The following is a 17392-nucleotide window of genomic DNA, read 5'->3' on the forward strand; positions in this document are numbered from 1 at the left end:
CAGGTTGGGAAGTGGGTTGGGCTCCAGTTCCAGGTTGGGAGCTGGGTTGGGCTCCAGTCCCAGTTTGGGAGCTGGGTTGGGCTCCAGTCCCAGTTGGAAGCTGGGTTGGTCTCCAGTCCCAGTTGTGAACTGGGTTGGGCTCTAGTCCCAGGTTGGAGCTGGGTTGGTCTCCAGTCCCAAGTTGGGAACTGGTTTGGGCTCCAGTCCCAGGTTGGTAACTGGGTTGGGCTCCAGTCCCAGTTGGGAACTGCGTTGGGCTCCAGTCCCAGGTTGGAGCTGGGTTGGGCTCCAGTTCCAGGTTGGAGCTGGGTTGGCCTCCAATTCCAGGTTGGAGCTGAGTTGGGCTCCAGTCCCAGGTTGGGAACTGGTTTGGGCTCCAGTTCCAGGTTGGAACTGGTTTGGGCTCCACTTTGTGTCTCCACATCCCAGGACTTGCTCCCAGCTGGTTTCAGTTTGCTTCCAGCTGCAGATTTGGAGCGGGAATTGCAGCTTTTTGGGGTGTAAAAAGGGAACTTTGGGGTTGGAAAGGAACTTTTTGGGGTTTAACTGAGATTTTGAGTGGTTAAAAATTGATGTATTTGGGTTTAAAATGGATTTTTTGGGGGGTTAAAAGCTGACTTTTTGGGTTAAAATCAGATTTTCTGGGGGGTGGAAGGAGATGTCCTGGAGATTAAAAAGGGATTGTTTTGAGGTTTAAAATGGAAGCTTTGGGGTTGGGAAGGGACTCTTTGGGTGAAAATGGCATCGTTTTGGTTAAGGATTTATGTTTTTGCATTAAAAATGGGGGGGTTAGGTTAAAAAGGGAGGTTTGGGGGGGGGGTCAAAAAGGTTTTGGGATGAAAAACAGATTATTTTGGTTTAAAGGATTGTTGGGGGCTTAAAAGTGAGGATTTTGGGGGGCTTAAAAAGTGATGGTTTTGGTTAAGAATTAATTTTTTTAGGTAAAATTGGGTATTTTTGGTGAAAAGGAGAGTTTTTTGGGTGTTGAAGATTTTTTTTGGGTAAAATTGGATTGTTTTGGTTTAAGAGGATTTTTTTGGGGCTTAAAAGGGAGTTTTTTTGGGGGGAGTGGGGATTTTGGGGGGGTTAAAAGATTTTTTTGGGGGTTAAAATCGAGTTTTTTTGGTTAAGAATTTTTTTGGGGTTAAAATTGGATTATTTTGGTTTAAAGGGATTTTTGGGGGGGCTAAAGAGGGATTTTTTGAGTTTCAAAAGGTTTTTTTGGGTTAAAATTGATTTATCTTTAAAAAGGATGTGGGGGGGTTAGAAAGAGCTTTTTGGGGTTAAAAGGGGATTTCTGGGGTGGCTTAAAATTGGAATATTTTGTTTTAAAAAGGATTTTTTGGGGTTTAAAAGTCAGTTTTGGGGTTAAAAAGGGATTTTTGGGGGGGTTAAAATCAACCTTTTTTTTTGGTTCAAAAAGATGTTTTGCCTTGAAAAGGGATGGGGGGAGTTGTGTTTAAAATGGTGGTTTTTGTGTAAGAAGGTATTTTTGGGGTTAAAAGGAGATTGTTTGGTTTCAAAACGGAGAAGTTTGGGGGTTGGCTTCCGAAAGGGAAAGTTTGTGACCTTTCTGCCTTCTTGCTGCTCTCTGAGCAACATTTTGGGGTGGGAGGAAACATTTTTGACCACTCGGAGCCGCCCAGCTGGCCTTTTCCTGCCCTTTTTTGGGGGGCCGATCCCTCAGTTTGCTGCCAGATCCCTGCAGCCAAATCTCTGCTGCCAGATCCCTGCAGCCAAATCCCTGCAGCCAGATCCCTGCAGCCAGATCCCTGCGGCCAGATCCCTGCGGCCAGATCCCTGCAGCCAGATCCCTGCGGCCTCGCTGCTGAATTCCTGCCGGAAGCAGCAGATTTGGTAAATTTCCACTTCAATTCCTTGCTCCAACCTCTGGTTCCTCCCCCTCCCCCCCTCCCCCTCCCCCCCAACACCTACCCTCCCCTCACCACCCCCTCCCCCTTTATTTATTTGCTTTTCCCATTCAGACTTTGTCCCTTCCCAGGATCCCGGAGTCCCTGGGACCAGCTGGGAATCCTCCCTCTGCACCTGGAGTGACCCAAAAAAGGCTGAAATCACCCCAAACCCTCCTGGGATTTGTGTTCAAGGAGGAGGAGAGGTGAGGCAGGAGGGGGGCCAGGAGGGACTTTCCCAACCTGAGGTGGGAGGAAGCACAGCAATACGAGGGGATGTGGGGACGTGGGGGCAGGGGGGGTCAGTCCCAAAAAAGGGAGGTTTTGACCCCAAATGAGTGAGTTCAGACCCAAAAGGTGAGTCTTTAGACCTCCAGTAGGCTGATTAAGCCCCAAATGGGAGCTTTGAGCCCCCCAAAGGAGCCTTTTAGCCCCCCAAATGCATTGATTTAACCCCAAATTTGGAGGCTTGAGCCCCCCAAATGGAGGTTTTGGCTCCAAATGAATGGATTTAGACCCAAAATGCGAGTTTTTAGCTCCCAGAGGGCAGTTTTTAGCCTGCAAATGGGACTTAGCCTCCAAAAGGGAGATTTTAGCCCCCAAATTGGTTGATTTAACCCCAAAATGGGAGGTTTGGGTCCCCAAATGGCTGAGTTTAACCCCAAAATGGGACTTTTGAGCCCCCAAATGGAATCTTTTAGTCCCCAAATCGGTGGATTTAACCCCAAACTGGGGGAGTTTAACCCCCCAAAAAGGGAGGGTTTATCCCCCAAAAGGAATATTTTAGCCCCAAAATGGGAGATTTTAAGCCCCAAAAGGGACTTCTGAGCCCCCCCCCAAGGGAGATTTTACCCCCCAAATTGGTTGATTTAACCCCAAATTGGAGCTTTTAGCCTCCAAAGTGTGAGGTTTCAGCTCCAAAATTTGACTGTTTAGCCCCAAAAAAGCTGAGTTTGGTTCCAGGTGCCCAAAATGCTGATTTTTGGTAACTCCAAATTTCTGCTTTCTAAGGGCAGGATCCGGAGGGGCCCAGGGATGGAGGCAGTGCAGGTAGGAGGCAGCCTCCCAGTATGGAGCCCCCAAAACCAGTTCCCAGCTGGGACTGGAGCCCAACCCAGTTCCGTGCTGGGACTGGTCCCAGTTGGTGTCACCTCCCCTGCTCTCTCCACAGCTCTTCCTCTTCCCCTTCTTCTTCCTCTTTCTCCTGGCTGGCCAAGGGTGGCCTGGAGGAGCTGCTGGTAGCCCCCTGGTGGCCGGAGGACCTCTGGAGTCCTCAGGTGAGTCTTGGTGGAGGAGACCTTGGTTGGGTGGTGGACACCAATGTGGGTTCATTTAGGGATGATGATGGAGGTTGAGCCCTTGGAGGCCACTCATGGAGGTGACCTCACCTGTGGCTCATGGTGGACGTTGGGTCCTTGGTGGTGGCCTCATCTGAAGCTGAGGGTGGAGGCTGAGACCTTGGAGGCTACTCATGGAGGTGTCCTCGCCTTGGGATGATGGTGGAGGCCACGCAGGGTGGTCCTCCTACAGGGCCATGGTGGTCCTCCCGAGCTCCTCCCTCTGACACCAGCTGCCATGCTGGTGGATCAAGGCAGGCTCTATCTCCTTTGCCCCAACCCTTCTCCATCCTCTCCCTGCACAGATGCCAGCACCCCCTACAGGAGGCCTGCTGAGATACCACCACCAGCACCTCCCTCCTACCTCCAGTGGGTGCCCTTCGAGGGGCAGCTGCCCCCCGATGCTGTCTCCAGCTGGAACCAGGAGGCTCAGAGGTTGGAGTTCGTTTGCTCCACCAGGGTCCAGCACTGCAACACCGGAGCCTACGTCCCCCAGAGAGGTCCTCTCTGCTTCTACCCTTACTGGGGAGGGGAGAGTTCCACCAGGGACTTCCAGATCTTGGTCAACGTCGGCGGCTTTGAGGCTCTGGAGTGGGTGGAGGACTCCTTCGGGGGGGTTCCTGAGGGGGGGGTTGAAGGCTGTCCCTCCGTGGACATCTTTGTGGGGAGGAGCAAGTATGGCCTGGGCAAGGTCTCCAGGGAGCACAGAGCCCTCTTCGTGGTGGACCCCCAGGAGGGAGAGGAGCTTTGGTTCGCCTGGTACCAAGTCCTGGTGGTCAAGAAGGGCCCTGCAGAGATCACCCTCGGAGAGGTCCTCTACGACCTGGGGAGGGCGGTGGAGGAACCCCCCCAGGAGGTTACCCTGGGGAGGACCATCCTGAGGAACCAGGCTTGCCACAAGGTCCCCCAGGTGGTCACCATGAGGGAGGACACCGAGGTGGAGCAGGACTGGCAGATGGACCAAAGGATCTTTGCCACCCTCCGGGGGGTCCTGGAGGTCTCTCCCCTGACCTTCAATGGCACCGCCTGGGAGGTGACCCCCGGGGCCGCCTCCACCCTGCCCTGGGTGGGGGGAGCCAGCAGCAGCCTCTACGTCACTCACAGCCTGGTGGTGGAGCAGGAGCTGGAGGCCCTCACGGCCTGCCAGGCAGCCATGGAGGGACGGCGCCGGGAGGTCCACGTCCCCTTCCGCGCCACCCTCCGGAGGGACTTCGGCCACGGCCACCTCCACCGGGTGGCCGTCAGCGGCTGGGCGCACGGCAGGGCTGTGGGGGAGGTCAGGGCTGGGCTCAAGGAGTGTTGGCCGATCCCTGCTGAGCCTCCCTGCCAGGGCTAGGAGGCGGTGGTGGCATCTGGGAGGGCTTTGGGTGTCAAAGATCCGTGGAAGGTCCTCAGGTGGCTTCTGGTGGTTGCTTCTCTGGGCCTCCAAAGTGGCTTTGGAGGTCACCCATGGAGGTGGCATCAGCTGGGGGTCATGGGGGAGGCTGGGTCCTTGGAGGCCACCCCTGGAGGTGACCTCCCTTGGAGGTCATGGTGGAGGTTGAGGCCTTAGAAGCCACTCATGGGTGCTGGGTCCTTGGGTGCCACTCATGGAGGTGACCTCAGCCTGGGGTCATGGTGGAGGCTGGAACCCTGGAGGCCTCTCTTGGAGGCTGTGTCCTTAGAGGCCACACCTGGAGGTGACCTCTCTTGGAGGTCCTGGTGGAGGCTGAGACCTTGGAGGCCTCCCCTGGCTGTGGCCTCACCTCCAGCCCCCCAGGGGTTAACCTCTGCACCTCCCCCCCCACCTCGAGTGACAGTGGCACTGACCAATCACTGCTTGAGGGGCTTAGCTCCGCCCCCTGGGTGTGGCTTTGGAAGGGAGGTCATCTGGGGGTGTCCCTGAGGAACTGGGAGGGTCCTGGAGGGGTCCCAGGGGTCTGAGTGGGGGTCCCTAAAGGTTGGGGGGTTCCTGGAGGGCTTTGGGGGGCTTGGGGGTCCGAGGGTCTGGGTGGGGGTCCCTAAAGATTGGGGTGGGGGGTCCTGGAGGGCTTTGTGGGGCTTGGGGGTCCCAGGGGTCTGGGTGGGGGTCTTGGAGGGCTTTGGGGGGCTTGGGGGTCCCAGGGGTCTGGGTGGGGGTCCTGGAGGGCTTTGGGGAGCTTGGGGGTCCCAGGGGTCTGGGTGGGGGTCCTGGAGGGCTTTGGGGGGCTTGGGGGTCTCAGGGTCTCTGGGGGGGGGGGTCCCTGAGGCCTCGGTGTTTCCCCAAAATTTGGGGGGGGGGCATCCAGGAGGCCTTTGAGGGGTCCCTGGGCTCTGGGTACAGCCTCCAGTGCCCCCTCCTAGCACTCCCAGTGCCCCCCCAGTACCTCCCCCACCATTCCCAGTTCCTGCCCAGTGCCCTCCCAGTGCCCCTCAGCACTCCCAGGGTCCCCTCCATCACTTCCAGTGCCCCCTGAGTACCTCCCCAGCACACCCAGTGCCTCCTCCCACTGCCCCCAGGACCCCCCAGTGCCCCCAGGTACTCACAGTGGCTGCCCAGTGCCCCCTCAGTGCCCCCTCTGAGGTCAGCTGGGGTCACAGAGGTCAGTTAAGATCACTGAGGTCAGCTGAGGTCAGTTGAGGGCACTGAGGTAAATTAAGGTCAGCTGAGGACAGCTGAGGTCAGCTGAGGTCGCTGAGGTCAGTTGGTGACCCCCAGGAGAGGTCCTGGTGGTTGGGAGATGGTCAAGAAACACCAAGAGGAGGCCAAAGAACCAAGGGAGGTTTAATGGGAGGGGAAGCTGGGGTGGGGGGGGTCAGGAGGTAGACTGTGGGGTCAAGGCCCAGGGAGGCCCTTGGCTGGTGGTGGACATCCCTCAGGGTCCTCTTCAGCACTGTCCCATGGTCAGCCTCCTCTGGGGTGTTGGCAGGGAGCCACCAGCTCCATGGTGGACATCAACCTTCAGCCACCTCCACCCTCAGCCCTGTGGCGTCTCCTCCAGGGTCAGATGTCCACCAGGGCCACCCCAACCCTCTCAGGTGTCTACCAGGGCCACTCCACCCACCCAAGATGGAAGGTCCCTTCCAACCCAACCCAACCCAACCCCTTCTATCATCCCAACCTCAGCCTCTTCTCATGGTGGCCTCCATCATGACCAAACCTTCCTCCTCCTCTCCTTCCAACCTCAACCTCCTCTCATGGTGGTCCTCCATCACCACCTTCTCCAACAGGACCAAACCTTCCTCCTCCTATCCTTCCAACCTCAAGCCCCTCTCCTGCTTGCCCTCCATCCCCACCTCCCCCTCCCTCCCTCCCTCGTCCCTGGTGGCCTCCCTGGTGTGGATCCTGCTGTGCCGAGCCAGGGAGGATTTGTTGCTGAAGCTCTTCCCGCAGCCAGGGCAGGAGAAAGGCCTCTCCCCCGTGTGGGACCTCTGGTGGACCCTCAGGTCGGCCAAGTACTTGAAGCTCTTGGGGCAGAGGCCGCAGGGGTAAGGCCTCTCCTGGGTGTGGGACCTCTGGTGCATGCTGAGGTTGGACTGCTGGCTGAAGCTCTTCCCGCAGCGGGGGCAGGGGTAAGGCCTCTCCCCGGTGTGTGACCTCAGGTGCTTGGTGAGGTCGGAGGGGTTGGTGAAGGTCTTGCTGCAGGAGCTGCAGGGGTAAGGCCTCTCCCCGGTGTGCAGCCGCCGGTGGGTGGTCAGGGTGGAGAGGTGGCCAAAGCTCTTCCCGCAGGAGCCGCAGCAGTAGGGCTTGAGGCCACTGTGGGTCCTCTGGTGGGTCCTCAGGTGGGTCTGGCGGCCAAAGGTCTTCCCACACTGGCCACAAGGGTAGGGACGAAGCTTGGGGACCTCCTTCTTGGCCCACGAGGGGGCGGTGGCCTCCAAGGGGTCAAGAGGAGGTTGGTTGAGGGGCTGGGAGGAGCTGGAGGCCTCTGGAGGGGGTTGAGGTTCACGGAGCTGTCGTCGGCTTCTTCTCTGGAGGGGAGTGGGTGGAGGGTGGGATGTGGAGGTCTCCAGGGGGCTGGTGGCCATGGTGGGACCTGCAGGGGAAGGAGAAGATGCATGAGCTGGGTCTCCACAGAGGACCTCTGAGCTCACCACCCTTGGCCACCTCCCACCCCTGAGTGAGGGCCCAAAGGGGTGGCCTCTGGGGAGTCTTCAGGTGGGTCTGGTGGCCAAAGGTCTTCCCACACTGGCCACAAGGGTAGGGACGAAGCCTGGGGACCTCCTTCTTCACCCAAGGGCTTTGGGTGGTCTCCAAGAGGTCCACTCCAAGATCTCCAACCTCAAGCATCTCCATGACTCAAGAGGTGGACATCTTCCAACTTCCACCCTGGGATCTCCATTCTCCAACACCTCCAAGACTCTAGAGGAGGACATCTTCCACTGCATGATCTCCATCCTCCTACATCTCCATGACTCAGGAGGTTACCACCATGCACTCCATGATCTCCATGCTTCTCCAACACCTCCAGGACTCAAGAGGTGGCCACCTTCCAACTTCCACTCCAAGTTCTTCATCCTCAAGCATCTCCAGGACTCAAGAGGTGGACACCTTCCACTTCAGGATCTCCATCCTTCAGCATCTCCAAGACTCAAGAGTTGGACATCCTCCACTCCATGATCTCCATCCCTCTCCAACACCTCCAGGACTCAAGAGGTGGACACCTTCCACTCCAGGATCTCCCTCCTCAAGCGTTTCCATGACTCAAGAGGTGGACATCTTCCACTCCTTGATCTCCAAGACTCAAGAAGTGGCCACCTTCCACCTTCCACTCCATGATCTCCATCCTCCAACCTCTCCATGACTCAAGAGGTCTTCCAGCTTCCACTCCTTGATCTCCATGACTCAAGAGGTGGCCACCTTCCAGCTTCCACTCCATGATCCACCCTTCAATACCTCCAAGACTCAAAGAGTTGGACATCCTCCACTCCATGCTCTTCATCCTTCTCCAGCACCTCCACAGACTCCAGAGGTGGCCACCTTCCAGCTGAGGCCATCCCAGATCTGTCTCCCAGCTCTTCCTCTGCCCTTTGGAGTCCAAGGAGGCCACAACAGGGCTCAAGCTCAAGCTCTGGGAGAGCCTCCACCTGGGCACCTTCTGGTGGTCCACACCCCAGGAGCTCCCCAAGCAGCAGCTCCCCAACTTCTGACCCTCTCCCTCCACCAAGAGCAACAAACCCACTCCAGAACCCCATGGAGAAGACCTCCAGGAGACCTCCAAACCCCTTTGGCTCCTCCAGTTTTCTCCAGCCCTTGGGTCTGGGGTCTCCAACCTGCACCCTCTCACCTTCCTCCTGCAGCTCCTCAGCTTCAGGGACAGCCTTGAGGACCTTGGCCTGGGTCACTTCCTGCTGCCCCCTGGCCCTGGTGGGGACCTGGGGGGACTCTGAGGGGGGGGTGGAAGGGTCCCTGGGTGCTTCAGGCTCCCCCACAGCTCCTGGTGGCATCTCCTCCAGCTTCACCCTCAGGGTCACCTGCAGGAGAGCCAAGGCAGGAGAGTGGCTGAGCGCTGGGAGCCGCCCAGCTGGGGGAGCAGGGGGGATCAGATCCCAAGCTGGGATCAGCAGGATGAGATCAAGACCCAGTTTGGGGTCAGGATGGGATCAGCTCCCAGTTTGGGCTGAACAGGATGGGATCTGGTTCTGCTTTAGGGATCAGCTCCCACTTTGGGGTCAGCAGGATGGGATCAGGTCCCAGTTTGGGGATCAGCTCCCATTTTGGGATCAGGTCTCAGTTTGAGGGATCAGGTCCCAGTTTGGGGATCAGCTCCCATTCTGGGATCAGGTCTCAGTTTGAGGGATCAGGATGAGATGAGCTCCCAGTTTAAGTGATTTAGGATGGGATCTATTCCCAGTTTAGGTGGATCAGGATTGGATCTACTCCCAGTTTGATGGATCAGGATGGGATCAGTTCCCTGCTTGGGGTCAACAGACTGGGATCTAGTCCCAGTTTAGGTGAGTCAGGTGGCTCAGGATGGGACCAAGTCCCAGTTTGGGGATCAGGAGGTTGGGATCAGCTCCTAGTTAGGTGGCTTAGGATGGGATCTAGTCCCAGTTTAGGTGGCTCAGCATGGGATCAAGTCCCAGCTTGGGTGGCTCAGCATGGGATCAGCTCCCAGTTTAGGTGGCTCAGCATGGGATCAAGTCCCAGTTTAGGTTCCCTGCCATTAGATCCCCTCCAATCTTTGGACCCCACCGCCCCCAGCCCAGCCTCCCCCTCACCTTCTGCTCCCAGACCCCTTGGGGCTCCGCAGCTCCTAGCTCGAATCTCTCGGCCAAGGCCACGGCTTGGGCGCAGGACTCCGGGTGCCTGACCCAGACCCAGCTCTGGATCTCCTCAGGCAGGATGCTGAGGAACTGCTCCAGCACCACCAGCTCCAGCAGCTGCTCCTTGCTCCTCACCTCAGGCCTCAGCCAGCGCTGGGACAGTTCCAGCAGCTTTTGGCAAACCTCCCGGGGCCCTGAGGCCTCCTGGTAGCGGAAGTGGCGGAAGCGGAGCCTGGAGAGCTCCGTCCCAGCCCCCCCGGGGCAGCTGCTGGGCCAGGCTGGGACCAACCTCCTCACCAGCTCCAGGGGACCCCCAGCCCCCAGCTCTGGGGCTGCCTCCTCCCCAGGTGATGGAGGAGTTGGGGGGCACGGAGGGCCCCCCCCCAGTGCTGCCTGGAGGATGTGGGGGTGGGGGGTGAGGGGGAGGGGGGTTCATTATCTTCTGGAGAGGGGCTGTCACCCCCAGCCTCCCTCCACACCCTCCCCAAGAGATCCTGGGTGGGTCCAAAAGAGATCCTGGGGATCCTTGGGGAGTCTGAAATAGATCCTGGAGGGGCCCCCCCCCCAAACAGATCCTGCAGGTGGTTTAAAATGGATCCTGAGGGGTTTCAAATAGATCCTGGAGGAGTCCAAAATAGATCCTGGAGAGGATCCCCAAAGTAGATCCTGGGGGAGGGTCTCCCACACAAAGGTTTCTTGGGGGTCCTCACATCAAAATGTCCAAGGGTGCCCCCCCCCCAAATCTTCTGGGGGTCCCCCTCCAAAAGTCTGCTTGGGGGCCTCCACCCAGAAAAGCCTTCTTGGGGCCCCCCCCCACCCCACCTTCAGAAGTCTCCTCAAATTTTCTGGGGGTCTCCCCCTCCCAAAAGTCTTCTGGGGGTGCCCCCCTCAGGATGTCCAGGGCTGTCCCCCATCCAAGTCCCCATGGCCCCCCCCAAGGTTTCTTGGGGGTCCCCCTCCAGAAGTCTTGGGGTCCCTCTTTCCCTCCTGAAAATCTCCTGGGGGTGTGTTGTGTGTCCCCCCCCAAAAGTCTTCTGGGGGTCCTCACCCTCCCCAAAAGTCTTCGGGGGTGTCACCACCCCCCAAATCTCCTGGGGGGTTGTGATGTGCCCCCCCCAAAGGAATCTTCTTGGGGGGGGGCTTCAGAAAGCTGCCACTGGGGGGGGGCGGGACCTGTGAGGGGGGAGGGAGAGAAGAGCATTGAAAAGCCTCCCCCCAGACCCCCTTGCACCCCCCCCAACTTTGTAGCCCCCTCAACCTTGCAGCTCCTCCCAGCCTTGCACACCCCCCAAAGCTCACAGCCCCTCCCCCAGCCTTGGAACTCCCCCCCTCGCATTGAACCCCCCCCCCCCCCCCCCCATCCCTGAAGACCTCCCATTTGGACCACACATTGAGCCCCTCCTTGAAGCCCCCCAAACCTTGCAGCCCGCCTCGCCTCGGACCACCCATTGAGCCTCTTCCCTGTGTCCCCCCAGCCATGCAGACCCCCACCCTGGACCATGCATTAAGCCCCTCCCAATCTTGCAGACCCCTCCCCAGGACCGTGCAAAGCCCCTTCCCCAGCTCCCCCTCCCCCCCCAAGCCTTCCAAAGCTCCTCCTGACCCCCCCTAAGCCTTCCAATACCCCCAGGACCATGCGTCCCCGCCCCCCCCCAGCACCATACGACCCCCCATATCATCTGAGCCCCCTCAGCTTCATGCAGACACCCCCAGCACCATGCGACCCCCACCCGAAGTCTTCACGACCCTCCTGAGCCCCATGCAACCCCCCCTGGAACCCTGAATCCCCCCCCAGGACCATCCTCCCCCGCCGTCCCCCTCTCCCCTCCCCCCCCGAAGCCCCTTCCCCACACCTGGGGGTCTGGCCGCAGTCCCTCCGCTCCCTGCTCGCAGACACAAAAGGGTCGAAGCCACCCGAGGCCGGCCGCCCCCCGCCCCAATTCCCCCTCCCCAGATCCCTCCCACTCGACACCCCTCAAGCCCTTCCCCTCCCTCCGCCCCCTTCAGCGCCGGCCCCGAATTTAACCCTTCGCAGCTCTCCCTTTCCTCTCCCTTTCCCCTCTCTTCCTCTTCCCTTTCCCCTCTCTTCCTCTCCCTTTCCCCTCTCTTCCTCTCCCTTTCCCCTCTCTTCCTCTCCCTTTCCCCTCTCTTCCTCTTCCCTTTCCCCTCTCTTCCTCCTCCCTTTCCCTTCTCTTTTCCCTCTTTCTCCTCCTTTCCCCCTCCCTTCCCCCCCTTCCCCCCCTTCCCCCCCCTTTCCCCTCCCTTTCCCCTCCCTTTCCCCTCCCTTTCCTCTCCCTTTCCCCTCCCTTTCCCCTCCCTTTCCTCTCCCTTTCCCCTCCCTTTCCTCTCCCTTTCCCCTCCCTTTCCCCTCCCTTTCCCCTCCCTTTCCCCTCCCTTTCCCCTCCCTTTCCCCTCCCTTTCCTCTCCCTTTCCCCTCCCTTTCCCCTCCCTTTCCTCTCCCTTTCCCCTCCCTTTCTTCTCTTTTCCCTCTCTTTGACGATTTCTCCTCCATGAAGGTAGCAATGGGGATGCCCTCCACAAAGCCCCAGGTGGACATTCTCATGGTGCCCATCCTCATCTCCAGACCTCTTGGATGGTTTCTGGTGCTACCTTTTCTGGGCCTTCCAGGTGGGAAGAACCTTTAGGTCCATCCTCCCTCGGTCTTGGGACCTGCTGGCTCCAGGTCATGGTGTTGGATGTGACCTTGCTCAACACCTTGATGTGTTCAAACCATGCCAGGTGAGGTCTATGGCCAAGACCTTCTTGGTTCACAGCTTCCTACCTCCATCTGGTGGAGGACTGAGGACCTCTGAGACCTTCAGAGGCCATCACAAAGGGCCAACAAGAAGAAGCAAAACCACAGCACTCATTAAGGAACCTTTTTAATGGAGGGATCTTCTGGATGGACCCTCTGGATGGAGAGACCTTCTTGATGAACCTTCTTAATGGATGGACCTTCTTGATAGACCTTCTTGATGAGTTTGTGGCCAGGAGCCACTAAGATGTCCTCATCTGGCCCCCAAAATCTTCTCCTGCAGCCACCTTGGGCAGTGGTGTCCTGGCCAGGGGCTGTGTCTTTGGGGCTTCAGGGGAAGCAGTTGGGACCCCAAGGTGGTAGAGAAGCCACCTTGGATGGTTGGAGATGTAGTGAAGGTGACATTGAGTCAAGGGTCACCATCTTGGGCCAACTCCACCCTGCCATGGCCATGAGGAGCTGGAACTCGTTGGGATCCTCTCCATGGATCTCCACCAGCACCTTGGAGCATTTCTCTGGAGGTCCCCCTGGACATCTCTTCCTTTGCAGCTCTTGTGGTCTCCTACCAGGGCATGAAGCTCTTCATCTTGGACAGCAGGAGTCGACCTCCTGCAAGGAAGAGATGGTGATGGGCCAAGAGGTCATCTTCACCATCTCTGAAGAGCAGTGATGGACCAGGAGGTCTTCTTGGACCATCTCTTACCAATGTGTAGGAGAAGATGGAAAGCCAAGACCAAAGCCAAGATGATGAAGACCACTGCAGCCAAGCAGATGGAGACCTCCAGCCCTGGAAGGAAGGAAGGAGATGGTGGTGAGGTGAAGCTGTTGGTCCCTCCAGGTCAAGGAAGGGTAAAGCCAAGTCCCAGACTGTCCCCACTGTGTCCTGGGGAACCTGCAGGGCCAACACTGGGAAGGGAGCTCCAGAGTTGGTCAAGCCATGGACCTCCAGCTCTTGGGTATGGTCAAGCCATGGATCTCCAGGCCTTGGGAGGGTGAAGCACATCTCAGCTGCTTTGTGCTGAAGGTTTCCATTGGAAACCTCTTAATGAGGAGTTTCCACCTGCAGGGTGTGGCCAAGCTGAAGCTGGCACCATCCCTGGTGGCACCATCCCTGGTGGCATCACCAGTGATGGCATCACCCCTAGTGGCACCTTGGAGCTTGCAGAGGAGGATCTGTGGCTAAAGCTTGCTCCAGGAGCCCTCTGGGCACTGACCTGTGGGTGGCAGCTCAGGGCCAGGGGCGACGCTGCTGTTCCTCTGGTGACTCTTCAGACCTAGACAACAACCATGGGGAGTAAAGGTCACCTCAGGACTGCCCCCTGGTGGTGGCCTTGGGGGTGGGGAAGGTGGGGGTAGGGGTGGTGAGGGTGAGGATGGGCATGGGGATGATGATGGTGACAATGACCCTGATAGGACCTGGGGTCAACCAGGACCATCCTGCCCTGGTCTTGCTAGTCAAGACCCAACTGAGTTGGACCTGTGAGGACCAAAGTTAACCAGGACCATCCTGATCCTGAACTGGTCAAGACCCAACTGTGTGTGCCCTTGAGTCCACACAACCAGGACCAATCCCTCCTGAGCTTCCTCCAGGGCTGTCCCTGCCATGTCCCTGACCCAGGCAGGATCAACCTCCCCAGGACCTTCTCCACTCACCTGTGGTGGTCAGGAGCTGTGGGATGCTCAAGCTGGAGCTCAGGACCTGCCCAAGGCTGCTGCTGCGCTGGTAGCCGCAGGCGTAGCTGCCGCTGGTCTGGGTGGCCAGCTGGATGGGGAGGGTGGAGCTGAAGTGGCCTCTCCTCATTGGCTTCTTCAGCAGCTCCACCCCATCCTTGCAGAAGAAGATGTGGGTGATGGGGGCCCTGGAGAAGACAAGGCAGTGGGCAAGGACCAGGTCACCTTCTTCGGCCGAGGAGTTGTTGAGGAAGAGGCCTGGTGGGGGAAGGTCACCTGGAAGAGGCAAGAGATATGGCCATGGTGTGGTGTGGAGATGGCCACTGGTCAGCCATGGACCTTCAGCTCTTCAGCCTCAGTGGTGGCCTCCTGGCTGTTGTTTGGTGGATGTCCCTCTTTGGACACCACCCAAAGGGTACAGCCAAGGTGGACCTGGAGGGGTTCTGCCAAGCAGCACTCACCTGGAGAGCTGCAGGGCTCCAGCTCCTGCCCTCCAGCACCTGTGTGGGACAGCAGAAGGTGGTTGGGCGAGAAGAGGACACCTTGCAGAGGACCTCTCCTTGAGGTTGGAGAGACAATGCTGAGGAGGTGTGGAGAGCTTTCTGCAGAGCTCCTCAGCATGGAGGAGGTCAGAGGTCACCCAGTGAGGACCAGAAGGGACCTTTGGGTGATGCTTTGTCCCTTCCCACCCAGCCAGGGATATCCACACCGAGAGGATCAACCCTGTGCTGGTGCATCAGAGCCTACAGAAGGCCCCAGGGACCTGCAGACCATCCAGAGCGCCTAATGGACCTTCAGACCCTCCAGAAAGCCCAAGGGACCTTGAGACCACACCTGAAGGCCGCATGGACCTTCAGAGCCTCCAGAAGAGCCTAACAGACCTTCACAATCTCCAGAAAGCCCAAGGAACCTTCAAACCCTCCAGAAGGTCCAGTGGACCTTCAGACCCTCCAGAGGTCACAAGGACCTTCAGGTCATCCAGAAACCCAAGGGACCTTCATACCCTCCAGAAGGTCCAATGAACGTTCAGGCTCTCCAGAAGAACCTAAAAGACCTTCATACCCTCCAGAGAATCCAAGGAACCTTGAGAACATCCAGAAAGGCCAAAGGACCTTCAGACTCTCCAGAGGAGCCTAACAGACCTGCACAACCTTCAGAAAGCCCAAGGGACCTTCAGGTCATCCAGAAGGCCCAAAGGACTTTCAGACCCTCCAGAAGGCCCTAATAGACCTTCACAACCTCCAGAAAGCCCAAGGGACCTTTAAACCCTCCAGAAGGTCCAAAGGACATTCAGACCCTGTGGAAGTCACAGAGGGTCTTCAGAGCCTCCAGAAGTCTTAATAGACCCTTCAGACCCTCCAGAGGGCACAATGGACCTTCAGGTCATCCAGAAAGCCCAAGGGACCTTCAGAGCCTCCAGAAGACCCAAAGGCCATTCAGAGCTTCCAGAGGTCTTCTGACTGTTGGACTCCTCAGAAATCCCTGCAGGAAGTCACAACTTTGGCTCCTGACTGAGACCTCTCTCTGGAGACCTCCCAGGAAGGTCTCCTGAAGTCTCTCCCACCTCACCCCGTGGACCTTCTCCCCACTGTGACTCTCCAGCCACCCTCCCTGGCCACCTACCTGCCAAGCAGCCCAGCAGGACCAACCAGCATCTCAGCAGCTTCATCTCCAAGCAGCTCTAAGCTCCTCTAAGCTGCAGGAGAAAAGAGGAAGCTGTGGTTGGGTTCTTCCCTCTGACTCATCTTCTGGGGCATGATCAAGCTGTGACCTTCTCAGGGAGGGTGGAGCTCCAGGACTGGGTTGATCAGGCAAAGGTGGTGGAGCTCCAGGGTCGGTGGAGCTCCAAGGTCGGTGGAGCTCCAGGGTCGGTGGAGCTCCAGGGCTGCACATCAGTCTGGTGTCTGAGGAGCCCCAAGGTCAGGAGAAGTTGGGCAACTCCCAGCTCCTCAGTGACCTTGGGAGGATGTTGAGCAATTTGGGTCCCAAGCCATGAAGGTCCTAAGAACCTCAGGGCTGAAGCTGTGGAGGAAACTTGGTGGTGGGGACCTGGTTTCACCCCCCAGGAGGTGCAGGCTCCCACGGGGGACGGTCATGAGGTCCAAGCCACCCAAAGCCCTGCCAGCGAGACCTGCCAACTCCCTCCCTAGAGCCCTGTTCCCTCTGGGGGAGAGGCCATTCTCCTGTGCTGGGCTCTGTCTCCCCCTCTGGCACAGATGTTCTCCATCTGCTGCCAGCTGACCTGGTGCCACAGAAAGGACCCAAAGCAGCAGAGGGAGGGAGGACCCAAACGTCAACCCTCTCACACCCCAAAAGTGAACAGATTTTGGTGCCACCTCTCTCTCAGACCCCCAGAGTGATTCCATTTTGGTGCCATCTTCCTCTGAGACCCCCAAAGTGAATTGATTTTGGTACCACCTTCCTCTCAGCCCCCAAAGTGATTCCAGTTTGGTGCCACCTCTCTGTCTCAGACACCAAAGTGAGTTGGCTTTGGTTCTACCTCCCTCTCAGACCCCAAAGTGATTCCATTTGGTGCTACTTCCTTCTGAGACCCCCAAAGTGAGTTGATTTTGGTTCCACCTCTCTTTCAGACCCCATTTTGGTGCCACCTCCCTCTGGGACCCCAGAGTGGGCTGATTTTGGTGCCACCTCCCTCAGCTGTCCAACTTTCAGCCTCTTCTTCTCATCCTCCCCAGTGCCCTCAGGTGGTGCAGCAGAAGCTCTGGAGCTGCAGTGCCCAATCCTCCCCCAGCCCTACAGGAGGTGGAAGCTGCAATCACAGCAGCAATAAAACACTCTGAGGGGCCAAGGTTCAGCTCAGAAGGAGCCCAGAGGGAAGTCTCCAGGTCCTTAGTCTTCAGGTAAGAAAATTCTACTTCTAAATAATTCTGCTCCTTAAATCCATGGAGGGAGACTCCTCATGGCCCCAGCTGCTGTGGTGGCACTGACACAGCTGGAGCTGACTGCTGGAGCTGAGTGCTGCAGGTGGCAGAGCTCTGCCTGGCAGCTCTGGCCTGGAGACGTGAAAGAAAATGCAAAACCCCCTTAAAAATCAACAGGGATCAGGAAAGATTTGATGTGTGACTGAGCTGTGCTGTGCCTCCCCAGCCCAGGAGCCAGAGCGTAGTCAGGGTTAGAAGGGACCTCGAGGACCATCCAGGTCCATCCCCCCTGCCATGGGCAGGGACACCTCACACTACAGCAGGTTGCTCACAGCCACCTCCAGCCTGGCTGCAAACACCTCCAGGCAGGAGGCTTCCACCACCTCCCTGGGCAGCCTGGGCCAGGCTCTCACCACCCTCATGGGAACAACTTCTTCCTAACATCCAATCTCTAATCTCCCCATTTCTACTTTTGCTCCATCCCCCCCAGTCCTGTCACTCCCTGACCCCCTCAGAAGTCCCTCCCCAGCTTTCTTGGAGCCCCCTGCAGACACTGGGAGGCCACCAGAAGGTCTCCCTGGAGCCTTCACCTCTCCAGACTGAGCTCTCCCA

General features: G+C 58.0%; 2 protein-coding genes across 2 annotated transcripts; one reads left to right on the forward strand and one right to left on the reverse strand.

The window, feature by feature from the left end:
* Nucleotides 1–1606: 1606 nt before the first annotated feature.
* LOC137459588 (natterin-3-like) lies at nt 1607–4637 on the forward strand. The gene is made up of 5 exons (XM_068170413.1): nt 1607–1857; nt 2003–2116; nt 2927–2960; nt 3082–3187; nt 3553–4637. The coding sequence occupies exons 3-5, from the start codon at nt 2946–2948 to the stop codon at nt 4581–4583; spliced, it is 1152 nt and encodes a 383-aa protein (XP_068026514.1). The 5' UTR covers nt 1607–1857; nt 2003–2116; nt 2927–2945; the 3' UTR covers nt 4584–4637.
* A 1345-nt stretch (nt 4638–5982) lies between these two features.
* Nucleotides 5983–9892, reverse strand: LOC137459594 (zinc finger and SCAN domain-containing protein 31-like; the record flags this gene model as incomplete). The annotated part of the gene is made up of 3 exons (XM_068170423.1): nt 5983–7242; nt 8494–8680; nt 9428–9892. Coding segments are annotated over 3 exons (1440 nt in total), but the record flags the coding sequence as incomplete, so codon positions are not given.
* Between the last annotated feature and the right edge of the window lie 7500 nt (nt 9893–17392).

This window comes from Melanerpes formicivorus, unplaced genomic scaffold, assembly GCF_026170545.1.
Source record: "Melanerpes formicivorus ecotype bairdi unplaced genomic scaffold, bMelFor1.0.p_v2 SCAF_377, whole genome shotgun sequence".
NCBI classification, from domain to species: domain Eukaryota; kingdom Metazoa; phylum Chordata; class Aves; order Piciformes; family Picidae; genus Melanerpes; species Melanerpes formicivorus.